Here is a 25,901-nt window from a genome sequence, read left to right as displayed (position 1 = left end):
TGTTGCTCCAAAGTCCCTGAGTTTCTAGGAACTCAGGTTAATTCCTTCAAGGGGTTCATGCCTCAGAAAGTGCTGTCTGTATCTATGGCCCAGAACCAGATATTTCCTTATGCCTGTGTGTTGCAAAGAAAGAAGAATCTGTTGAGGTCACTAGAGGAAATTTATCTTGATAGAATCTAATTTCTTATTAGTCATTCCTCTCAGAAGAGGTCACAGAGAGAAAGAGAGGGAGAGAGAGCGCGTGAGTGATGGACAGAGCCATTCAAATAGGTACCATTCATGCTCTGGCAGAAAGGTTTTTCATCTTCTGTTTTCCTCTGGAAAACTCTCACTTATAAACTAAGATCACGAGCTTCTTTGCCTGAAAACAATCTCAGTTAAGATTAATGAAGTAGGTGGCAATATCTGGGACAGAAGACTAGAAACAGTGACTAACCTTTCCATAACTGTTGTTCTTTGAGATGTGATGCTCATATTTAAGGCTACAATTTTTTTCCACGGAGGTCACAGAATCTGACTTCCAGTGACCTCCGTGACTTCAACCCACAGCAGGTGGGAGCTGCGGACCCCGCAGCTGAGCTCCCCATTTTGTCATGGATATTTTTAGGAAAATTCACAGACAGGTCACGGGCTTCCATGAATTTTTCTTTATTTCCCGTAACCTGTCCATGACTTTTACTAAAAATATCCATGACAAAATCTTAGCCTAACTCATAACCATTCCATGTTAGGTGTGCATGCGCCACATGCACCAAAGATATTTCCTTCACTGCTGTTCATTGGGCCAGCTCTAGTGCCCACTGGTGCCATGTGCTCATATGTCAGTATAAGAGGCCCAGCTGGCCCCACGCCCTCTCAGTTTCTTCTTGCAGCTAACTCCAACAGAGGTGCAGGAGGGTAGGTCGTGGAATGGACATGAGCAATACACCTCAAAAAACAGTTACGGAAGGGTTAGTAACCATTTTTTCTTTGAGTGCTTACTTGCGTCCATTCCATGTTAGGTGACTCACAAGCGGTACCCGAGGCAGTGGGCTTGAAGTTCATGGACATGTGGATTGCAACGCTGCTCTTCCAAACTTGGCATCATCTCTGGCCCACTGGGTGATGGCGTAGTGGAAAGAGGAGATCTGAACTGACAATCAGGTCGGTGCTCTGTAGATGCCTTGGATCGGGACCTGGGCCAGAAACGCTGATGATGAAGCCTGAGCTCTTTTTGATTGGGCGGTCACGATGGCAGGAGGTGGGATGCCCACCTGCTCCCAACATGGGTGAATACAGGATGTGATCCAGGATGAAATTTTCTGGGCTGAAACCAGTAGGCTTTTAATCTTTTCTACTGCCACAATGAGCTGCATTGTTTTATGGAACGGCTTGGTCCTCTCAATATACCGGGCCAGGTCACATCTAACATCCAGTAAGTGGAGATGGTGCTCCTCTGCATTCCTGTGCAGTTTCAGGAAGAAAACTGGCAGGAAAATAGCCTGATTACTATGAAACAGAGACCACCTTTGAAAGGAATGCTGGATCTGGGTGCAGTTAAACCTCATCCTTAAGGAACACCATATACTGGGGCTTAGACATAAGACCCTAATTGCTGAGACACTTCTGGCTGAGGTAATCACTACAGGGAAAGTGATCTTCCAGGAGAGATATGACAGAGGGAACAATGCCAGCAGTTCAAAGGGAGGACCCGTAAGTCTTGACAGGATGAGGTTTAGGTCCCATGGTTGAATCCATCTGTGAATTTGAGGATGAGGTCTCTCTAATCTCTTGAGGAAGTGGATGGACATTTCATGAGAGAAGACAGATTTACTATCCACCAGAGGGTGGGAGACTGAGGTTGCTGCTAGATGCACTTTGCTTGATGAAAAAGCTAGTCCCTGTTGTTTCAGGTGGAGCAGGTATTCCTGGAGGGATGATCGAGTCGGAGAGAGACCTCATTGGGAAGATCACCTGAGAAACACTTCCACTTGGCTAAGGCACTCTAGTAGAGAACTTCCTACTACCTAGCAAGACCTGGTGGACTTGTTCTGAACAGGTCTGTTCTGCTGGGTTCAACCTTGGCTTCTACCATGGCTTCCACATGGTCAGGTGGAGGTTCGGGTGGAGTAAATGACCATGATCCTGCGAGATGAGGTCCGGGCGGGGCAGAAGCAGCATCACAAGCGGAGAAGTCCAGCAGTATGCCAAATCACTGTTGCAACCATGCAGGGGCTATAAGGATGATCCATGCTCTGTCTCACTTGACTTTCAGGAGGACCTTGTGTACCAGAGGAACAGGAGGAAAATCATAGAACAGGAGCTCTGTCCATGGAATTAGAAAGGCATCAGAGAACCTGGGCTGTGACCACGCAATGAGCAAAACTGCTGGTATTTCCTGTTCTGCCTGGTTGTGAACATGTCGACATGGGGAGACCTCCACCTCTGGAAGATGGATCTGGTCACCTCTAGGTGAAGGGACCACTCGTGGTGAGACCAGAAGAACTTGCTGAGGTGATCTGCCAGAGCATTCCAGGCTCCCAGAAGCTGGGAAGCTTCGAGGTGGATGGAGTGTTTCACACACAAGTCCCACAAGTGAACGGCCTCCTGGCACAGGGTAGAAGAGCATGTGCCTCTGTGGCTGTTAATGTAAAACATGGCTGCTGTGTTGTCCACGAGCACTCGTACAACTTTGCCCATGATCTTGGGTAGGAACACTTGGCAAGCTAAGCTGATCGCTCTGAACAATCTGACGTTTATGTGCAGAGAGTGTTCTTCCCAGGACCACCCGAGATGCTCGAGGTGAGCCCCCCCAACCTAGATCAGCTGCATCTGAAATTAGGGATACTGAAAGCTGGGAGGTGACAAAGAGAATGCCCCCAGCCATTGATCGGGGATCCTTCCACCAGTCAAGGGAGGAGAGGACTAGGGTGGAAACTGTAAGCACTGAGCCCAAGTGGTGACGGTTCAGTGAATACATAGGCCCCTTCAGACTTGGCTGGTGTCAGAGGCATAGACTTGTGTGCTGTACCATCTAAGTGCATGAGGCCATGTGACCCAAAAGTTTGAGGCAAAAAAAATGCGCTGTCGTGACCAGCTGGGCTTTGACCTTGGATGTCAGATCTGACATTGTCTGGAACCGAGCCTCCAGGAGGAAGGCTCTAGCCCAGGTGGAACTGAACACTGCCCCAATAAACTCTATTCTCTGGACAGGGACAAGAGTAGACTTTTGTTAGTTTATCAACAGGCGCAGGGCAAGGAAAGTGGCTTCGACCAGGTTGATGCTGGTTTTCACTTCAGTCTTTGAGAATCCCTTGATAAGCCAGTCATTGAGGTATGGGTAGACTTGAACACTTCACCTTCTGAGGAAGGCCGCTACCACTGTCGTCCATTTCGTGAAAACCCAAGGGGCTGCCGACAGACCACAGGGAAGGATGGCGAACTGGTAATGGGTCTGGTTTACGATAAATCTGAGGAACATTCTGTGGCCCCAGAAAATGGAGATGTGGAAACAGGCATCTTTGAAGTCAAGGGCGGGAGTACCAGTCCCCTGGATCCAGGGAGGGAATAATTAAGGCCAGGGAGACTATATGGAACCTTAGTTTCTTGAGATAACTTTGGAAGTGATGCGGGCTAGGATGGGGTCAGAGACCCCCCTTTTGCTTTCAGGATTAGGAAATAATGGGAGTAAACCCTCTTCCCACTCAAGTTTCTGAGGCATCTACTCCACAGCTCTTACCCAAAGGAGGGCTTGCACCCTCCTGAATTAGAAGTCGCTCTATGAGAAGGGTTCCTGAAGAGGGATGGGGATGGGGGGGTGGGTGGGGAGGAAACTGAAGGGTGTAACCTTCCTCCACTGTACTCATCACCTTGGACCACTAGGTGCCAAGGAACAATGCCATGCTGAAGTAGGAAAGACCATCTGAAAACAAATGGGGGGGGGGGGCAGGATCCGGTGTGTGAACTGATATTATGCCGTTGGATGTCCCTTCAAGAGTTCTGTTTGGGGCCTCCTGGGTATCTGTGCAACCCGGGGAGCGAGGCTGAAATAGAGAGGGGAAGTTGTCTGTGCTTATAATCGCAGCTCCATTTTTTAACCAGGTCCTGGCAAGGTGCTGGAGCCAAGAAGTGGGTCAACAGTTGAGGCTTGAACTGCTTCCTCAAAAGTGCTGAGGACTAGAGGCCCAGGGATCTGAGGGTAGTCCTGGAGTCCTTCAGACCAGGGAGCTTTGAGTCCATCTGCTCCAAGAAGCAGGAGGTACCCGCAAAGGGAAGATCCTGGATGGACTACTGGACCTCAGGTGGCAGTCTGGATCTCAGGATTGAAGCCAGGAGCATCACTTCATGATCACTGCTGAAGCCCACCGTTCTGGGTGCAATGTCAGCTGTGTCCAGGGCCACTTGAAGAAGGGGAGACCATAGCCAGAGCCTCTCTCCCATCAGGCCGGAAAACTCTTGGAGTTTTCCTGGAGTCCTGTGGCAGCATGTCTTTAAACTTCGCCATGGAGTCCCAAATGTTGTAATCGTACATCCTAAGTAAGGTTTATTGGTTGGAAATACGAAGATGTAACTTACCCATCGAAGTAATCTTCCTACTGAACAGGTCTCATGTCTTTAAATCCTTTTGCCTGGGGGTTGTGCCTAACTGATCTTGCCTGTCCCTCTCATTGGCTGCTGTGACCACAAGGAATCCAGGAGGAAGGTGGGAGAACAAGTTTATATCCCTTGGCAGGCACATAGTATTTTTATGTGCCCTCTTTGAGGCGGGAGGAAGAGAAAATGGAGTTTGCCATAGGGACCTGACAGGATCCATAATGGCCTTGTTGAAGTGTAGGGTCAGCTTTGATGTGGCCAAAATGTCAATGAGGCTATGAAAGGACTCTTTAAGAACCTCTACCTATAGCTCCAGGTTAGAAGCCACCCTTTTTAATAGCTCCTGGTGATCTCTAAAGTGATCCTGTGGCACTGAGCCGCTCAGTCCCAAGAACGCTTTGTCTGAGGAGGAGTAGGAGTAGGAATAAGCCTGTACTGGTGGTGGCCACTCTTCTTCAGTCCCAACTTTAGTCCCAGGCCTAAGTCCTGTGTGTCAGTACTGGAGTCTGGGTCAGGTGCTGGATGGTGCAGTGGAGGAGCCCTCCTCTCGGACACAACCGAATAGGAATGGCTGGACATTGGTCACAGTACCAGGGAAAAACCCCAAGGATTCCAGAATAGCCACTCGATCTGCATCTGCCACTGTCCTCCAGGCCAAGTGTCGGTGGGGGGGGGCCCCACACTGAGATCTGGTGGAATTCAGGATGGGAAATGGTGGTGGCTTTTTGGCAGTGTTCACGGTTCCACCTGAGAAAGAGTTTTCTTGAGGAGACAATGGGGGAGCGATACCCATCGCTTCCACTGGTTGGTGCTGAGGATCTGGGGATTGGTGCCTGATCAGGGAAGTCCTCACCGAAGACAGGAGGGCCAGTTTGCCTCTGGTAGGTACCAGAGGGCCCGGTGCCAGGTATGAGCTCGGAGCCACATGCTCCCCTTTGCTCAACACACTTGGAGCTGGTGGTTTTCCCATTGGGGTTGGTGGAACCGGGAGCGTCATTAAGTCCCTGGCTGCTGCAGAGACTTCTGGGGTGGAAGGTGCTGCAGTACGGTCTCTCTCCAAGTTTGAATAAGGGGCAATGTTAAATAACTCTGAAGTAGTCCATAGCTATGTCTCCTCAACTAGGACAGTTGATATTTACAAGATATTTACATGCCACATGCACTAAAGATTCATATGTCCCTTCATGCTTCAACCACCATTCCAGGGGACATACGTCCATGCTGATGACAGGTTCTGCTTGATAACCATCCAAAGCAATGTAGACTGAAACATGTTCATTTTCATCATCATAAGTCAGATGCCACCAGCAGAAGGTTGATTTTCTCTTTTGGTGGTTTCGGTTCTGTAGTTTCCGCATCAAAGTGTTTCTCTTTTAAGACTTCTGAAAGCATGCTCCACACCTCCTCCCTCTCAAATTTTGGAAGGCACTTCAGATTCTTAAACCTTGGGTCTAGTGCTGTAGCTATGTTTAGAAATTTCACATTGGTATCTTCTTTGCATTTTGTCAAATTTGCAGTGAAAGTGTTCTTAAAATGAACAACATATGCTGAATCATCATCGGAGACTGCTATAACATGAAATACATGGCGGAATGGAGGAGCAGGAGACAAAAAACTCTCCCCTAAAGAGCTCAGTCACATTTCTTTCAACAAGTGTCATCAGCATGGAAGCATGTTCTCTGGAACGATGGCTGAAGCATGAAGAGGCATATGAATCTTTAGCACATCTGGCACATAAATATCTTGCGACGCCAGCTACAACAGGGCCATGCGAATGCCTGTTCTCACTTTCAGGTGACATTGTAATTAAGAAGTGGGCAGCATTACCTCCTGTAAATGTAAACAAACTTATTTCTCTTAGCGATTGGCTGAACAAGAAGTAGGACTGAGTGGACTCGTAGGCTCTAAAGTTTTACATTGTTTTGAGTGCAGTTATGTAATAAAAAACCCTATATTTATAAGCTGCACTTTCACGATAAAGAGATTGCACTACAGTACTTGTATGAAGTGAACTGAAAAATACACTATTTCTTTTGTTTATCATTTTTACAGTGCAAATATTTGTAATAAATAATATAAAATGAGCACTGTACACTTTGTAGTCTATGTTGTAACTGAAATAGATATATTTGAAAATTACAGAAAGACATCCAAAATATTTAATAAATTTCAGTTGGTATTCTATTGTTTAACAGTGGATTAATCAGGGTTAATTTTTAGTTAATCGTGTGAGTTAACTGCAATTAATCAACAGCCCTATATATATTTATATATATTATATATATATAAAAAACCACACTGAAGAAAGCAAATATTTTGTGATTGGGTGGAAGAGTAAATGAGATAGCTATAGATATAGATCCCCACACACAATCTTAACTGCCACAGAAGGGCAGCAAAACCTAGTTGGAACCATCTTCCAACAAGAGATTTCCAAATCAGAAATCATGTGACTGAAATGAGCATGTGATGCAGGGTACCTAGGATGCGTAAACAAAGTACCACCACTGTACCATATAATATTTCATTTACAAACATTTAGAGTCTGTTTAAAATGTTCATTTAACAGCCATGCATTTCATAATTTTAGAAAGCCCTTGACAATGTGCAAATCTAGATGAATAAAGTGCAAATCAAAAGCAGGCATAACATGGCATGAGATGATCTTTTCATGGACATAAATATTGTTATGCTCCAGTATGTGTGAAGTTTCCAAGGCACACTGACACAATTGTAAGGAATTTCCTAGTTTAATGTTATCACCATATTTAGCACTGTTTATTCTTCATTAGAAGGCTTAAAAAAAAATTTCTAGGACCGGATACGCATGTTGCAACACAACAGAACAGAAATATTTTTGATTAACCCCATAAATCCTAGAATATTTGATTTTTAAAAAAAGACGTACTTTCTACTATTCTATGCTCTGAGTGCCAGGAGGGACTCAGAACTCTATAAAACTAACATGCTCAATCTCTAGTCTCATCACCCAACAGTAAACCTTTTGCCAAGACTGGAACGGTATTGACTTGCTTCAGTCATCTTTGATGGTGCTCTTATGTGAAACTTGGAAGAAAAACTAGAGAGAGGATTGTTTTCAGTGGTAGTGAAAAGAATACTTCAAGAGAAAGACGGTATTTTTAATTGGTAATGTTCTCTTCACATCCTTGCTTTAAAGGAAACCACAAGGATTAATGTCTTCTTGTATTTGACTAGGGTAGTGGAAGTGGAAGGGAGACTTAGATCCACCTCTCAACAGCCCCTACTAACCATAGCTGATGTCTATTTAGCCTCAGTAGCAGAGAAGCCAGATAGGAACATTTTCATGAACAGGCAAGTAGAGCCAAGAGTGTGGCCTGGCATGCTATAAAGAGAATTTTGAAGTGGCATTGGAAGAAGAATCATGGAAGAGCTCATCTATCAAAGATGAATCAGACATTTTCCACTTAGCTGAAACAGAAAAATGATAGAGAGAATTTATTATGCCATCAATTGTCTAATGGCCAGTTACTCTGATAGCTGCGCCCCACCAATAGCCACACAGTGCCCAGGAAAGTAGAGCAGCACTGAGGACCTCTTGAGATCTGGTGGACAGGAAGAAAACCTTTCACAGGGAGAGGAATTTCACAGACCTATTCTGACAGGTTTTAGAAAATTTGTGGGGAGGGTAGAAGAGTCCCTTTATCAGATAGAAATTAAATAATTTCCTGTCAATCCTATCAGCTTAATCCAAGGCTGTATACCAAGGGTGCAAGGAAACGTCTACCAGAGGCTCGAAATTCCTGCCCTTGCTATTTAAAAAGGGGTTCGTCACTGATAACACTGTCACCATGCAGGATATAATCATGGATAAAACACCTGATTTGCTCTTGGTCTGATGAACTATATGAGATCGCAGAATAATCTCAGCACATAATCTGCAGTTCATGGAATACAGATAGTGGCACCTAACCCTCCTTTCCAAACACGTCTTTCCTCAGAGGCCAACAAAGCACGCAGACAATTTACAAAAGACGTCTGTGATGGAACACTCTAAAAGTGTAAGAAGCAGCATCAGAATGTTTGGTACTTATGTTGTTCTCATGGATGAGGTTGGCTGCTGTATCTCCAAAATGCAGATCAGCAGAATTTTGGGGAGTCTGAGGAGGGCTGCTTCAGCACAACAACAAAATCTCTCTCATTGCAAAGAACTGTCCATTTATTTCTCAGATCAATCTAATCAGATTTAACACTTCTGTGGGAACAGAGTGGAAGCAGAAGGGAAGAGATATATATCATCTATTAACTGGTTTTCACTCAATTTCACTCAATTTGGATTACTGAAGTTCTGGGTGTGTTTAGGACATTCATTATAGCCAGCCACCAGTGAAATGAAGCTGTCTCTTTCATGGCAGATTAAAAGGGAAAGGGACGCTGGTCCCTTTATCTTTTGAGAGTTAAGGTTCTTTTTCAGGAGGGCAAGCCACTGAATATGCTTACACAGAGGATAGTTGTTTAAACATTGTTTCTTGAGTAAACAATCTTTGGACTTTAATAACCTTTCACATGATCATCCTGTCCTGAACTTCCTTTTTTGAGAAGATAATCAACAGGATGATGTGCCCGTTCCAGCTAAACCAGTACTCCATTACTGTTTAATTTTATCAGTTTTAGTTCAGATGTGGGCATAGAACTGAGAGCGTATGGCTGATTTACCTCTAGCAATAAACAAACAAACTGGCCGTGCCAAGTACTAATCAGCAGCTTTTGATACTGAATATAAGCTATTGTTTACTTGCCTACAAGATTTTGTGGTATCATACAAAATAGCACCTTAGAAGACTCCGGCTTCTCACAGAAAAAGAGGTTACCACAGCAGTTGGCGGCCCTGGTGTCCCACCCAAGTGAAAACATAACTACGTCTAGGGAACAATGCTGTGTTTGTTTTGTTTAGCATTGGATTAACTTTTGTGCATGTTTCAAAACCTGCAGTTGAAACCTCTTGCTGCCTTGGCTATAGGTAGTAATTGATATTATAATTTTTCAGGAAGAACATCTGACAGCTTAATTATAACTGTAGCTAGGCTTCTGTTCTTATATTTGAAGACATATTTGGGCATTAAGTTGAGTAGGTCATCATTTGGGTGTCAGACAATGATGCTTTATGATTGTTTAGCAAATGAGAATGGATGTCGTTGAACACACTAGTCACTGTTTTGATAAGGGAAAGAATCTGGCCCAAGTGATAAGATATTTAATAAAAACCTTGTTACTGTTACAACATTAAATAGTTAAGCAGAGTACAGAGTTTTCTGTAAAGTTATTGCTAGCTCCCCGAATTGTAACTGCTATAATCAAAACCTTTTAACAAACAGTGTGGGGGAGAGGAACATTAACACGTTTGAAATTTTAAAAATGAAGCACAGCTTTTATTTTGAAAAAAAAGTTACCCCTACTCCTTTTTTCCTTCGTTATACAAATTTTTTTAATAGGGAAATTTCCCTCCTTGACAGCATGATTGTCCTTTGGGTAAGAAGGGAAAGTCAGTTTAGGTGGTTTTCATTCAAACCCATCTCCTTTAAAATAAATTCACACAAAGGGGAAAAAAAACAACAGGACAGATAGAAAATGCATTTTCTGTTTTATTTTGCTCGCATCCAATAGGCTCAGAAATTGTAGGCACAGCACTGTCTTGTTAGCTACTCTGAAACCTGGCAAATTTATCAACCTCAGGATTTTTAAGGCATTACTTTAAGCTTATCTCTAAGGTCACAAGATCGCAGCAGTATTGCAAGCAGGTGGATATGTCTTGGCTGGCTATGCTGAACTCTTACTAGATGGATGAGAAAAAAAGACAGGAGAAGACACAGAGAAGGAAAGTAACACTAAGGAGAGGGTAAAAGCAGGAGTTTAAGCTCACATCCTAGGTGTTATTCATGATTTTGCCAAAGCCAATGAAGGTGGTAATGTCTGGTGGTCTCTCTCTCTCTCCGACTTGGCCTGGTCAAGACAAAAGGCCCAGTGGTGTTATGCAACACCACAAAGTGGATTCCAGCAGACAGATGTGAGGGCTGCTCCTTCCAATCCAGCTCCCCCATGCACCTCATTGTCCTACTGGTTCTTTCAATTGCTCCCAAATAAGCAGCATCCAAAAATGGTGCCAACCTCATCTCATTGAAGTTACCCAGTCAAAAATACATTTGTTATTTAAACTGTAAACAGTTCCTTGTATTTCTAGAATGTTTCAGCTTTATGTTATGCCAACACACAATGTTACAGGAGCCTTGAAGCCTCCTAATCAATTTTCTTGGCCAGAAACACATCTACTTTCTTTCTAGTTTCTCTTTCTTGAATTTTTGCTTTCTTTTTATATATTATATAAACAGGTTGGACGGACTTTTGTTACGTTGGACAACTTAGTATGCAGAACTCTGCACAACATCAATAGGGGCTACAAGAGGATTAAGAGTAAAAAGATCAGAGTGTATGTGCCCACCCAACTTTCTTCTCAGACCCTGCAGAGGACCCTGATATCCCCATCCCATCTTAAAGAAACTCATGGTCTAGCACCATGGTAGCTGCCTCCTCCCAAACATAAGACACCTTAGTTGAGACTACAAGTCTATCGTGAGGCCCAAACCTAACCGTTAAGGGCAGCATTTAAAACCCCACAAAAATAAAGGGAATCCTGGTGTTAAAAAATATTTTTGTGGTTACATATTTTGGTTTAGTGAGACCCAGGAGCTGACACTGGTATGGGTGAAAGCTTTTACTCACTGAAGACAGACATTTAGCAAGAAGTTCTAAAAGGCTTTAACATTTCATTCATAGTACTTCCAGTTAAGCTCTACTTATCTCTTACAAGTTATTTAACATGAGGGTTTTAAAAATGCATTTCAGAGCACAACATACAATCTCTTGGAATTAGAGGGGACAATTTCTACCTTCTGGGCTTCATCTCAGTGTTCAGTACTGTAAATAAACAAAACCAAGAAGTGGGGCTTCTATTGTGTTTGTAAGCCATATTGTATCAATTTCGAGTACTGAATAAAAACTATCAGGGACATACCCCGCAAGAGTCACCAAAGTGTGATAAATTAAAGTGGGGGGGGGGGGGGGGGGGGATAAGCTCCCTTTTATGGACACCCAGCCAGCCAGCTAGCTATAAAATCTCTCTTGGTGGTAGTTTTTAACCCTTTACAGGTAAAGCAAGTAAAGTCTCTGCATGGGTAAAAGGAAGGAAGTGGGCACCTGACCAAAAGAGCCAATGGGAAGGCTAGAGCTTTTTAAAATTGGGGGAAAAAAAACATCCCCTTTGTCAGTCTGTGTTGTTCTCCTGGAGAGCAGAGACAGGGCTGAAACTATGCTGTAAAAAGCTTTGGGCCAGGTTTGAAAAACCATCAGATCATACCTACAAAGTACTCATTTGAAACCCCAGATATGTAAGTAGATCAGGAAACGTCTAGGAAGATGCGATTAGGTTTCTCTTTTATTTCTTTATGGCTTGTGGACTCCTATGTGCTAACCACAGGTGCTTTTGTTTGGCTTGTAAGCTTTAAGCTGGACCTCAAGAGAGCTATCTTGATGCTTAATCCTTGTAATTTTTTTTTAAATCTAGCGAAAAGCCTAAATTCCAAACTATTTTCTTTTTGTTTTTAATAAAATTTACCTTTTTTAAAGAACAGGATTGGATTTTTGTGTCCTAAGAGGTTTGTGCACATGTTGTTTAATTAGCTGGTGGCAACAGCTGATTTTCTTTATTTTCTTTCTCAGCTCTTCCCAGAAGTGGGGGGGGAGGAGGGGCGTGAAGGAGCTTGAGGGTACCCCACAGGAAGGAATGCCCAAGTGAGCAAAGGGATTTTTTTGCACTTGGATAGTGGCAGCATCTACCCATCCAAGATGAGAGAAAAGCTGTACCCTTAGGAGTTTAATACATGCCTGGAGTGGCCGGTATTAATTTTTAGAATCCTTGCGGGCCCCCACCTTCTGCACTCCAAGTGTCAGAGTGGGGAATCAGCCTTGACAAAGAGGTTCTCATCTGACTCTTATTGTAAATTGATTCAGCCAAATCTGTCTGATCCATAGACCATTGTAAAACCTTGGGGTTATTTTTAAACCCTGATTTGCAAGTTTGTTGTTTTCTTAAATTAAGACTAAGACATTTTAAAAACACTTGATCATAGAAGCTAAATAGCTCCAGAGCTAGTAAATGGAATTCAAAATGAGATGTTAAAGTGAACCGTATCTGTACTTTTTCCAACTCTTCTGTGTTTAATTTCTTGCCTTGATGTTATATTTTCAACTGAATTTCTGTTAACAAAAAAGTTGATTCCTGTGGATATGCACTCTATGATCAAACATTCAAATAAAGACAGCCTGATCGTATCATTTCACCATGAAACCAACAATTATATATTCAAATAAATTAGTTTCTTAGGCCAGGTGATATAATCATAACCCACTCAGAAAAATCAAAGTTACTTCAAAGGGATGCATGCTTGACTCCCAAAAAATGAGTGCCCACATAGCAACTCGGGGACTGGAAAAATCCAGGGGTTTGACAGCTTGGAATGAGTAAAATGAGGCACACAGCTCTGGGTTAGGATATAATTGAAGACATTCAGAAGATGCTGGGGTTAGCTAGGACTATAATCTGCTTGTCAAATACTGCTTAGTAGAAAACACAGCAGAGGAAGTGTGCTCTAACTAGGTGGTACTTTTCTTTGATTCTGTATAGCTAATTTTCATCACTTGGGATTCTAAATGCGCTCCTTATTGCCGAAAACTGGATGAGGATTCCTCTCTGGTTCTGAAAAAATATCCTGGGCTTCAATTCGTTGAGTTAAGTCTTACTTCAGGGATTGAACTTCTTTGCCCTCTACAGAGCCCTCATGGGGAAGAATTTTCAACACAACGACATGACTGGTAGCTGCATTTGATTTTGTCTCAGACAGTACCCAGATGTTGCAGCCTGCGTACTGAAAAGAGGTGATTATTTTCTTTTGCATGTAACAAATTCATGCTTGCAGACAAATCCTAGAATGCTTCTCCTTTGAAGATGTGATGAGCAGAAGTCACCCAGGAAAGGGTCAACGTGGATCCCTCACACAACCATGTCCAAGATCACCTAGGTAAAGGCCCTTAACAAGGTTCAAATCAGAAAGGAGAGACTGGCATTGTACTGAAAATGCTTCCAGTGATAGCAGAATGGCAGATACTTGCAATGTTGAAGGGTTTTTGATTACAGGAAATCCAGAGGCAGGGTCCCGCAATTGTAAACTTTAAGATCAGCATACTGAACTTTCATTGTCCCGTCATTTAGTGAGGCAGACTCGGTTTGTCTGATCAAGACATGACAGTTGTCAAGAAGCACGATGCTTCCTGTCCACAAGGTTTCAAGACAAAGACTTCTCTATCAATAGAATGTGTGTTTAACTAGGAGAGGGGAATCTGCATCCACCCCGGGGAATCTGCATCCACATCACTCTGACAGGAAACAAAACCTGTAGTACTGGTTGGCCTTCTAACCTACTGAGGAGCTCCAGTTCCACTGGAGCTGAAAGTAGAGAGTCTCTCCTGTGCTCTCAGTGAGTGTTCTCTGCTGGACCCATGTAGCATGGAAGAGGAAACTGACAGTTTGAATGCAAAGTGGACAAGAGACAAGGGTGGGAGGCTATGGACGACAACTCCGTTCAATATTCTTTGAGAAAATGAATGGCCAGGAACAAGGAAAGGCTTGTAACAATGGGAAGTATTCCACAGACCACATAGTACTAAGGGCTTGAACGCCACCCACTTATGTTGGTATAACTTATGTGGCTTAGGGATGTGAACAAGCCAGTCCCTTGAGTGACATAAGTTACATTGACCTAAGCGCTGGTGTTGACAGCGCTATTTCAGCAGGAAAGCTTCTTGCGGAAGTAGTTTTACTATGCTGACAGGAGAGCTCTCTTCTATCGGCATAAAGCGTCTTCACCAGACGCACTACAGAGGCCCAGCGTCATCAGTGCAGCTGTGCCGCTGTAGTGCTTCTAGTGAAGACTAGCCCTAAGACTACCGAGGATGCAGAATATCAGCCACAGACATAAAAGGAAGGACGAACAATTCTGTGGGGTAGTATGCCACTCCACACTAGTTGAGATACTAAGGGTTGGTTACAACTATTCTAATACAATAGCCTATGAAGACAGAAAATAAATTTGGTAGAGAGAACAAAAGATTATCTTTACCTAATCAGGAAAAACAAAGGCATGGCAAAGTAGCTTTTCGAATAAAGGACAGTAAAAAGGGAACATTCTTTGGTTGAGTTTAAAACAAAGATCTATTGAAATAGATTTTGTTTTAGCTGACATGTCCATAGATTCTCACTAATACTTCCTAATAAACTGACTGAAACCGAGTAGTAAAGGATGGCTGTATCTATATTACTTTTAGGTTGCCAAAAATTACAAGTTATTGGATTTCTATACTCTTCCCCCACCGTACCAAACAAACTACTGAAGCGCTATTCTTCTCTGAAGTACCAAGATTAGGACCACAAGACTGCTTGGCTCAAAGGCTACGAACAAGACATTAATGAATAGAGAATAGGGTTTGGGGCATATCTATCTCTAGTGGCAGGTATGTTGGTGAATAAGACGATAGCAAATCAGCCCAAGGACAAACTGTCCCACAAACAGTTTGAGTGACTCAAACAAATACTGGCAATTTAAACTGACATTAGCATAGACAGCAAGAAAACTAACTTCAAACGTTAGGTTTCAGAGTAGCAGCCGTGTTAGTCTGTATGCTCAAAAAGAAAAGGAGTACTTGTGGCACCTTAGAGACTAACCAATTTATCTGAGCACGAGCTTTCGTGAGCTACAGCTTGCATCTGATGAAGTGAGCTGTAGCTCATGAAAGCTCATGCTCAAATAAATTGGTTAGTCTCTAAGGTGCCACAAGTACTCCTTTTCTTTTAACTTCAAACGTTAAACCTCAGAGTGGTGGTTCACATGCAAGATTGAGAAAAACAGGTGGCTCCTACATTACTTCAGCCAAAAGCCAGCTTACCTGGTTTGGTGGAGAATGCTGTGGAGAGCATCAACTCCAATAAAATCAGATAAAATGCTGGCTTAGTTGTTTAAAAAAAATGGCAAAATAATAAAAACTATTAAGAGATTGTTACATCTCTTACTCAGGTCCTGTGATTAATACTAGCCCAAAAATCAGGTCATGATATTTTAGAGCAGAGGGAACGCCCCTACTGTTGACAAATACTTCCAAATGTTTAATCAACTTCATTTTGCTTTAGACAGGTTCACAATATGCAAAGAATATTATAACATGTTTAAAAACTAAGTCCCTTACCTTTTAAATCTGCTTGGAACTGTCCTAGAGGATTCCTAGAAGAAAATTGAAAAAAACAGAAGGAAAATATAATTTCATGCTTTTCATTAAGTACACTAATGCTTTTATGAACACTCAACCATCCTCATATACAAGCAATTTACAAATACAATATACTTGCCATTTCAGATCAAGATATTCATCTAGCTTTTACATTATCCTCTCTATGACCTACTAGCCAAAAGTAACAGCAGGTAGTAACTATGGGCTGGGGTGGGGAGAAGAAGAAAGGGTCCCACAGCAAAGGTTAGAGCCAAAATTCTGATGAGAAATCCAGATCCCTGCCTCATCCATGTGCTGCAAAATCCAGATCCCTGCACCACTCAGCTGTTAAGGGGCAGGGTCTGAGACTGCTACAAAGACACTCTTTCTAGACCCCAACTGGAAGTTTTTCATTTCAGCCTTTGGTTAGTAGGTGTCGTAAATTTGAAGACCCTTTTACCTTCCAGAATGTTCTGGCTACTGAAAGTATAGATCTCTCCATTATTCTACCCTTCCTTATCAAAACTCCAATGTCTGTTTCTACTGCTGCTCCTAGGTTTATCAAAGGACAGCTGAGTGAAACTGCTATGATTCTTTAGGGCCACTATTGAAGGACAAAAGTAAAACTGACCAGTGTTTTAATTTCATTTTGTAACTGCTGATCAGCAACACTGGAGTATTCTGTCTGCAGACTCAGTGAGACAGTACTGTGTTCATTTGCAGTCAGTTCATGCTTGCAAGATTATCTTCACATAATAAGAGCTAGAAATATTTCTAGACAATAGTTTAAATGTTGCAAAATGTATGTTTGAGCGTCAAACTTGACAGAATCAGCTTTGTACTCATCACTGGTTCGTGGATTTGTTTTACTTTTAAAAAACCTCTACCTTTCTTAATACAAGCAATTAACATGTTTGCTTTTTTCACCGCTGCTATGTAATGGATGCAGGTTTTCACTAAGTGGTCTACAATGCTGCCTAGGCCTGTTTTTCTTTAGTGTTACAGTTAAATATGGAACTTGTCAATATAAGAGCTTTCTACATTTCAAGCAGTCCCAGGATTCAGAGTTTGTGTTTACTTATCTAATTTTTTCAATTAACTGAGCTTCATTTTTCTTTAATGTTCATAGTACTCAGCTTAGATCCTTTTTTTTTATGACCTTGAAACTGTACCTCTTGCAACAACGCACTTCAAACTGGGTATTTTTAACTGATATTTTGGTCCATCAACCATAGCTGGGATACCTCCAGCAGAGATCAAAGTAACAGCCGTGTTAGTCTGTATTCGCAAAAAGAAAAGGAGTACTTGTGGCACCTTAGAGACTAACCAATTTATTTGAGCATAAGCTTTCGTGAGCTACAGCTCACTTCATCGGATGCATACTGTGGAAAGTGTAGAAGATCTTTTTATACACACAAAGCATGAAAAAATACCCCCCACCCCACTCTCCTGCTGGTAATAGCTTATCTAAAGTGATCACTTTAGATAAGCTATTACCAGCAGGAGAGTGGGGTGGGGGGAGGTATTGTTTCATGCTTTGTGTGTATAAAAAGATCTTCTACACTTTTCACAGTATGCATCCGATGAAGTGAGCTGTAGCTCACGAAAGCTTATGCTCAAATAAATTGGTTAGTCTCTAAGGTGCCACAAGTACTCCTTTCCTCCAGCAGAGAGATACATTCTCTGGGTGGTGAATGGGTGTAACTTGGGGAAACCTAGAAGGTTGCAGTGAATATTACAGAATAAGGGGCTGTGAACCAATGGTATGTAGGAGAAGGATGGCCAGACAAAAAAAAACAGACTGACCACATTATGATTAAAAAGGCACAGATGGCACTTCTATGGACTAACATCCAACAGTGACTGAGTAATGATGAACTTCTAGCAGGAAAAATTAAGATTAAGTTAAAGTGAAAGAAAGAGATGGTGCAACTGGAGCCAAATTTGATCTTGATAAGTTAAAGGATAGCTCTGTAAGGGAGGAATACATGGTAACGCTTGCAGGGCATTTCAGGCCATTAATTTGCAATGATGAAGAAATCTCACTACGGATGGGAGGGAAAATATTCAAGGAAGCAATAAACACAGCAGAGGAAGTTACTGGAATGCATAAGCAAACAAAAACTGGACAAGGAAACAAGAATATTACAGGAAAGGTGTAAACAAGCTAAGAATGCTTGGAAAGTGAAAGTAGTAAAAGCATTATGCAAAGTGGAGAAGTCAAAGGTTGGAAAAGCAAAAGGTTTGGGAAGAAGATGCTCAAGAACTAGAGAAGGCATCAAGAAAACAAGGTGTAAACAATATACAAAAAGGTGAAATTGTGTGAAAACCCAATCAGGCCAATGATGCAAGTGGTGAAGAAGGCTGCCAGTGAATGGGCAACAAATGCCAAAGAGTTGCTGGAAACCCAGAAGGAACATTTTGTCAAAGTGCTGAACCCTGCATTTCACCCAGAAGCAAGCATTCTAGACATGCAAGATAAACAGGGCAGATTGCAAGGCAGAATGAATATCAGCTCTGAACCATCATCAGATAAAGTAAGAGCAGTGAAGCAGTTAAATGGGAAAGCTGCAGGAATAAACAACATTAACAGCTAAACATCAACATCAACTGCTAAAAGCCAGTACAACCAGTGCTATCAAAGCATAAGGAAAAAAAACAGGAGGTATCTGAGCAAGAGGAGCTATTAGACAACTGGCTAACATAGCTGTACTATCTTGAAGAAAGGAGGTTCTGATAATTCAAATAAATTATAGATATATAATGCAGGAAAAAACAGATCACATGGTGGCAAAGAAAATAACGTAAGCACAACCAAGATCAGTTTGTCCTAGAGGCTGACCACCGGCTAAATGGCGGGATATTGTACACAGGGACACGAGCAGGCTGGGCTTAATAGAGGAACAAGTCATGGACAGGAATGAATGGTGATGCTGTAGTGCTCCATGTCTTCAAAGATGCTCTGGGATTAAAACAAGAACGATAGCTTACTGAATAACTATTCAGTGTTGCATTCTTTTTCTGTAATAAAGAAACTGAGCTACCCTGAATCATTTCCCCAACTGTACTGGTTTTGGGGGTTTTTTTTTTGGTATGCACTGGAACAGCAGAAATGAATATAGCATTTTGTACCCTGCTGAGGGATCTTTGCCAAAAAATGATCATGCAATTATTTTTTTTATTATGCCAACTGGTAGGAGTATCCTATGATTACCCACTTAAAGATGCTGAAAAACAAAATGTGTGTATTCAGAGAGTTTTACAGCAACCTGTTCCTCTTCAGGCTCTGTGTGGTTTTCCCTCCTCTCCTCCCCACCCCCCAGTGTGAGTAGGTAAAGTTCTAGTGGAAGTAGAATTCACCATTTCTCTTTATTATTAAAAAAAATCATCACTTTTCTATTCTGGCATTGTAGAGACGAAAATGGAAGAAAAGCAGAGAGTCAAGAAGACATGGTTTTTTCCCCTTGTTACACTACTTTAATAAAATACATTATGTACATTAAGAAATAGAAATACTATATGCAAGGATATAATCACGTCAATACCCAGTGGCCATTCAAGATCAGAGGTTTAGAGAGGATATACATGGAAAGGCAGGACACGTTCAATTTAGTGAAAAGATGGCTGGGGTTAGACAGGGCAAGTCTACAAATATTTAATGGGATGTCCTAAAAAGAAGAGGAATCAATTATTCTTTTGGTCAAAGACAAAGCTGGTTGCAACAATAAAGAAAAACAGTTTAAAACTGAGGAAACATTAAGAAAAGTTAAGCAAGGGAAAAGGTGCCTAATGAGGCTGAACAATCATTATCACTGATTATAGTAAAGAATGCAACAAGACACCTACGGATTAAGGATGATCTAAAGGTCTAAGTTTATCAATGAAGCAAAAAGGTAATAGATATTGTAGTTTCCGCTCTTGTAAGAAGTCTCTAGAAGCCCTTCGCATCCTGGGTGTTAAGGGAGTAATGTCTTGAGTGTAGATAAGAGTACAAAAGTAAATTAGCCAGACATGATAAAGAAAATTATGATCTCATTATGGAAAGATGCAAGCTAACTATTTTAACCTGACATCATGTTAGCTATTTTACAATTCACGATGGCTAGAAGTGGGACTTTTATACCATTTGAAAACTAGTATTTGACAGCTTTCAAAGAGGAAACAGTCACTTCTAGCTCTGGATGGCCATGGAAATAGAACTTTAAAATTGTGACATTAAGTTTACCAAGATTTATTCACTTACATTTCCCCTCCTCCCAGCCCTGTAGCAGTGAACTCTCAGTGGCAAAGAGTATGGCTTTATAAAAGTGGAAGGATGCAAGAAACAGTACCAATTTATTACATTACAATACGGTGTTGTATAAAGTTTCACGACTCATAAGTTAATGCAGCAATCCTATGCTCCTGCCCCCCAAAAAACAAAAACACACACTTGTCCCAAACAGCATCATGTACTTCTTTAAACTATTTGCATTATTTGTAAAGCAACAAAATTCAATAAAACAAAAACAGATGAAGTAATTTGCCACAAAAAAGTTTGTGATCTACAAGAGAAACAGAAGACAGGATTCACTGGAAATCCCACAGGAAGGGGCTAACTTGTACAAAGTTTATTATTACAGCTCACTGCTTGTGCGCCTAAATATATGATCAAGCCCCATCCACCCTGAACTTTCCTCAAGATCTTATTTCTTCATGCCCTAGTTACATTATTACACTGAGTTATTATATATAATTATTATTATTATCATCCTTGCTCTATGTTTATTGATCACTAATAATAACACCCTATAACAGGGGAAACAACAAGAGTTAAGAGATTTAAAACAGGCTGAAGTGAGGGTGAAGAACCCAATTCTTCTATACATTTCAGCAAGCTTTGTTCCACTGAGGTAGCTCCAAGCTGCCATAACCTAGCAATAGTGATCACTGGAAGATTCCACAAGTACAGAGGAATCGTCAGGTGCCACAGAGTAGAGATCATTCTAAGCCCTTTTCCTCCATACTCCAGAATAACATTTGACCACCAAATGATATTTCATTGAATAAAGCTTTATTTCATTAAAGAAAAATGATCTTTTTAATCACTTCCTCACAGTAACAAAAGGTACAGATTCACTATCACATACAAGAGGGAACTCCCTCTGGAACCAAGGTCTGCACTGTCAGTACTCCAAGTTCAAGAATTACTGTCCTTCCTTGTTCTCCTCTCCTTGATCTCCATTTTTCACTTCTATTAGCCTAGCGACAGAAGTCAAAATGAACATGGATCTAATATTCAGCAATTCCACAGAATGCCACTCTGCCCCCTCTTATTTTTAATCTAGAGAGTGGCCTATATAAATATTTATATATGGGGGACCAGAAGGCTCAGGAAACGGAATATGGGACATAGCACTTTTCAGCCTTCAACCACTAGTCAAAATATGGGCCAAATCAATAGTGTGTGAAGAGATGGCTGTTTGCTACCTTATGTGAAAGGAATTTGGTGATCTCAGTCTAACTCCCCAGAACATCAGTCCATGTTATTAAAAAACCCAGCACCATGATTGACACTAACTAGTATCCTATAACAGTCTCAAAAGAGGCAAAGAACCGAATCAGTACATACGAGCAGTTATTCTCTCGCTTCTACAAGAGGTAGATATGCTGGAGGATATGGATAGGGTCCAGACTGACCTAGACAAATTGGAGAATTGGGCCAAAAGAAATCTGATGAGGTTCAAAAAGGACGTGTGCAGAGTCCTGCACTTAGGATGGAAGAATCCCATGCACTGCTAAAGGCTGGGGACAGTTCTGTAGAAAGACCTGGGGATTACAGTGGATGAGAAGCTGGATCTGAGTCAACAGCGTGCCCTTGTTACTAAGAAGGCTAATGGCATATTGGGCTGCATTAGTAGGAGCATTGCCAGTGATTATTCCCCTCTATCGCCACTGGTGAGGCCACATCTGGAGTATTGCATCCAGTTTTGGGCCCCCCCCACTACAGAAAGGTTGTGGACAAATTGGAGAGAGTCTATGAGGAGAGACTTATGAGGAGAGGCGGAGGGAACAGGGCTTATTTAGTCCGCAGAAGAAGAGAAGAGTGAGGGGGGATTTGATAGCAGCCTTCAACTACTTGAAGGGGGGTTCCAAAGAGGATGGAGCTAGGCTGTTCTCAATGGTGGCAGATGACAGAACAAGAAGCAATGGTCTCAAGCTGAGCTAGGTTGGATATTAGGAAAAACTATTTCACTAGGAGGGTGGTAAAGCACTGGAATGGGTTACCTAGGAAGGTGGTGGAATCTCAATCCTTGGAGGTTTTTACGGTTCAGTTTGTCAAAGCCCTGGCTGGGATGATTTAGTTGGGGTTGGTCCTGCTTTGAGCAGTGGGTTGGACTAGATGACCTCCTAAGGTCTCTTCCAACCCTAATCTTCTATGATAGGTGACAACTAGGGGTGTGCAGTCGGAGGGGGTTTTATTTCTGTATTGAAGCAGGTTGTCTCTGGGTATTTGGCCCATTCCATGATGCAATCTACTTCTCTGGTGGAGTGCCCTTGTTTGGTGAAGGCAGTTTTGAGTGTGCTAAGGTGTATATCCCTGACTTTCTCCTCAGAACATATTCTATAGTATCTGAGTACCGGGTTGCAGATAGATTTCTTGGTGTGTTTGGGGTGGTTACTGGATCTATGAAGGTAGGTGTGCTGATTTGTGGGCTTCTTGTATATAGTAATTCATAGGCTTCCATTGTTGAAACTGATTGTGGTGTCCAGAAAGTTGATGTTAGTATAGGAGTGTTCCAGAGAGTTTAAAGGACAGGTGGTGGTTGTTGAAGTTGTAATAGAAATCTATGAGGGAGTTTAAGTCATCTGTCTAGAAGATGAAAATATCATCCATGTATCGCAGGTATTTCATTGGTTTCCTGGTGCATTCATCCAGAAATTCTTCTTCAAAGTTGGTGTATTGAGGAGCCATCCTAGTACCAATGGCTGTTCTCATGGTTTGGACAAAGTATTTGTTGTTAAATGTAAAACTGTTATGGTGAGGAAGAAATGGATGAGTTTGGTGATGTATTTGGGGTGGCTATCTGAGGGTTATCCATTGTCTTATAAATATTTGAGGCAGGCAGCTATGCTGTCATTGTGAGGGATGTTGGTGTAGACAGAAATGAAAACCCTGGTGGCAAAGATGGTGTTCTGAGGGAGGTTGTTAATGTCATGGAGTTTGTGGGGCAAGTGGGTTGTGTCCTGGAGGAAGCTGGTCCTTTGTGTGGTCTTCTGTTTGAGGATGGTTTCTACGAGTCCCGATATTACTTCAGTAAGAGCGCCATGGCCAGATATGATGGGTCTGCCTAGGTTCCCTTGTTTGTACATCTTTGGAAGCATGTAGAAGGGCCCTGGAGTAGGTTCATGGGGCATGAGTTTATAAAGTTTCTCTTGGAGTTGTCTGAGAAAGGATTTGATTATACCCAGAAATTTAGGATAAACTATCGTAAGAGGTCTTCTTTGAGTTCTTTATAGTAGGTGGTGTCAGAGAGTTGTCAGTTGGCCCCCTTAACATAGTCATCATAGTTGAGGATGGTGCCCCTTTTGTCTGCAGGTTTGACCACTATCTGGTGATTAGATGTCAGGGACTGTATAGCTGTCCCCTCAGCAGTGGATAGACTGTGGTAGATGTGATCTTTGTTAAGGATTTCACAGTTTTTTTTTTCCCCTGACGCAATCAATGTAACGATCAAGAGCATGGTTTCGTCTGCTCTGTGATGTCCTGTCAGATGAGGTACAGTAAGTGGTTCCTCAGTTTTTCTAAAGTCCATCTGCAGAGCTGATCATATTCGGAGCTATGTATAGTGGCTAGAAAATTTGGCAGTGGTATTAAGATAACCAGTTTTGGAGGAAGGCAAAGATAGAAAAAGGGAAATAATCAGGAGCAGAAGAACGTCAAGCTAGGTATATTTTTTCTACAAATGGCAAGTATTTCAACACTGGAAAAGCAATTAACAGAGCATTAATCAACCAGTGTGCTGTGTAACCGATGCCTCTGCAGTGGTTGTTTTTTAAACAAGCTATCAAACACAGAGATCGAGTTTATAAACGGATAAATACAAAAAACCCCATAAATTAGTATTCCGATCAGCAAAATTGCCTTGCAGACTTGGTAAAGTTTGGCTTATGTTATTTTGGCATTTTTATAACAAACACACAGTTTAAAGTAAAATATTCTTTTGGGTCCCAGTGCAAGCAGCAGAACAGAACTGTGATGCCAAAAGCTGTGTTTTTGTGCTGTCATTCTATTTTGAAAGATTATTAGACTATGCATTAGTTATCCAAAAGACATTTGGAAGATACAAATACATGCACTTTTATAATAAACTGCATTATGTATCTGTTAAGACAAAATGGGTCTTTCACAACTTTTCCAAGACATATTATTAGTTTAAGCAAAACCTTTGTTTCTTGCCTGAGGAAATTAAAAAGAAAGGAAAGGGAAGGGAAATGAAATACAAATGATTGTGAAAAACTGCAAACTCCTTTTAGGCGGCAAAATCTTTGGGGAAGAACAGTGACTTCATCTGTGTCTTGTCTTCAAAGTACATAGTACCCATGCTTAATAGATAAGAATAGCACAATGTACCTCTGGTTTATAGCCTTTTTAGTGTGACATCTTCCTGGAAATTTTGAACTTTGTTTTGATTATATGAATATTTAAAACACTGAGTGAATTGGTAAAATAATGCATTCTGTTTTAAGAGCTGCAAAGACAAAATAACTCATTTAAGAGTCTCAGGAAGACCTCCTTGCAGAAAGTTGGACTGGAAATAGTTTGCGTGTCAGAGAAAGTCTGAGTGCAAGCAAACAAGCAATAAACAAACAAACAAATAAATAAATGGACGGCACAGAAGCTGGCAGAGAGAAGAGATGAATGTATGAAGTCATTAGTAATATGAACACTGATTTCTTTTATAGTGGGAAAATATTTTCAGAGATAGATTCTGTATTTAAGAATGAGGTTGTAGTTAAGTACAGTATTGGTGCAAAAATGTTTAAAAGTAACTTCAAAGGCATGCCTTTCACCTCTTGCACTTTATTGCGACAGCTTTCAACCATAAATGTTACGGTTAACAATTCATGTAATTTAAGACTGTTTCCTCTCTTTCCCCATCTAAACAATTCAGATTAACTTTCCTTCCGGCTACTGGTTATTTCACTTGGGCCACATGTAGTTTACAAAAAATCTGGATGTGCTCAACAACATGTTAGCCAACAGGTTTGAACTAACAGAGTTGTTTGGTGTTAGCCACAACTAGCTTCCAAAAGATCTGTTAAACCTCAGACATACTAGTATTCAAAAACCATGTTAGTTAAAATGCATTAGTTAAAACTTTTTAAAAACATGATTTTCTTAGGTTAGTTGATTCCTGTTTGTACATCAGAATGTTCATCTTCAAGCACTATTCCAATTTTTAAAAAATTTGTTACAAGCCACTGCTATTAAAAGTAGACTGTATTGCCTGCGTACAACCATACTATTGACATGCACTAGTAACCTGTGGGTATGTCTACATTACAATTAAAAACTCACAGCTGACCCATGTCAGTGACTTAGGCTTGCGGTGCTTGGGCTAGGGGGCAGTTTAATGGCAGTGCAGACTTTCAGGCTCAGACCATAGCCCAAACTCTGGGACCCTTCGACATCACAGAATCTTAGAGCAAAGGCTCTAGCCTGAGCCTGAACATCTACCCCGCAAATAAACCGCCACTGAGCCCAAGTCACCTGGCATGGGCCAACCGTGGGTTTTTAATTGTAGTGTAGATATACCAGGGATCAGCAACCTTTGGCATGTGGCCTGCTACGGTAAGCCCCCTGGTGGGCCAAGCCGGTTTGTATACCTGCCGCATCCACAGGTTCAGCCAATCGCAGCTCCCACTGGCCACGGTTCGCTGCTCCAGGCCAATGGGGGCTGCGGGAAGCAGCGGCCAGCACATCCCTCGGCCCGTGC

General features: G+C 41.8%; 1 protein-coding gene across 4 annotated transcripts in view; it reads right to left on the bottom strand.

Moving 5' to 3' along the window:
• Positions 1 to 25,901, bottom strand: part of PAWR (pro-apoptotic WT1 regulator) — a 155,907-nt gene that overhangs the window by 25,420 nt on the left and 104,586 nt on the right. For all 4 annotated transcript variants that reach the window (XM_037885997.2, XM_043547271.1, XM_043547262.1 and 1 more), the window contains one exon: positions 15,901 to 15,935. In XM_037885997.2, coding sequence (XP_037741925.1) covers positions 15,901 to 15,935 — 35 coding nt within the window. The remainder of the gene's footprint in view (positions 1 to 15,900; positions 15,936 to 25,901) is intronic.

The sequence above is a fragment of the Chelonia mydas genome, chromosome 1 (genome assembly GCF_015237465.2).
Source record: "Chelonia mydas isolate rCheMyd1 chromosome 1, rCheMyd1.pri.v2, whole genome shotgun sequence".
Taxonomy (NCBI): Eukaryota; Metazoa; Chordata; order Testudines; family Cheloniidae; genus Chelonia; species Chelonia mydas.
This window is presented reverse-complemented; position numbering and strand designations above follow the sequence as displayed.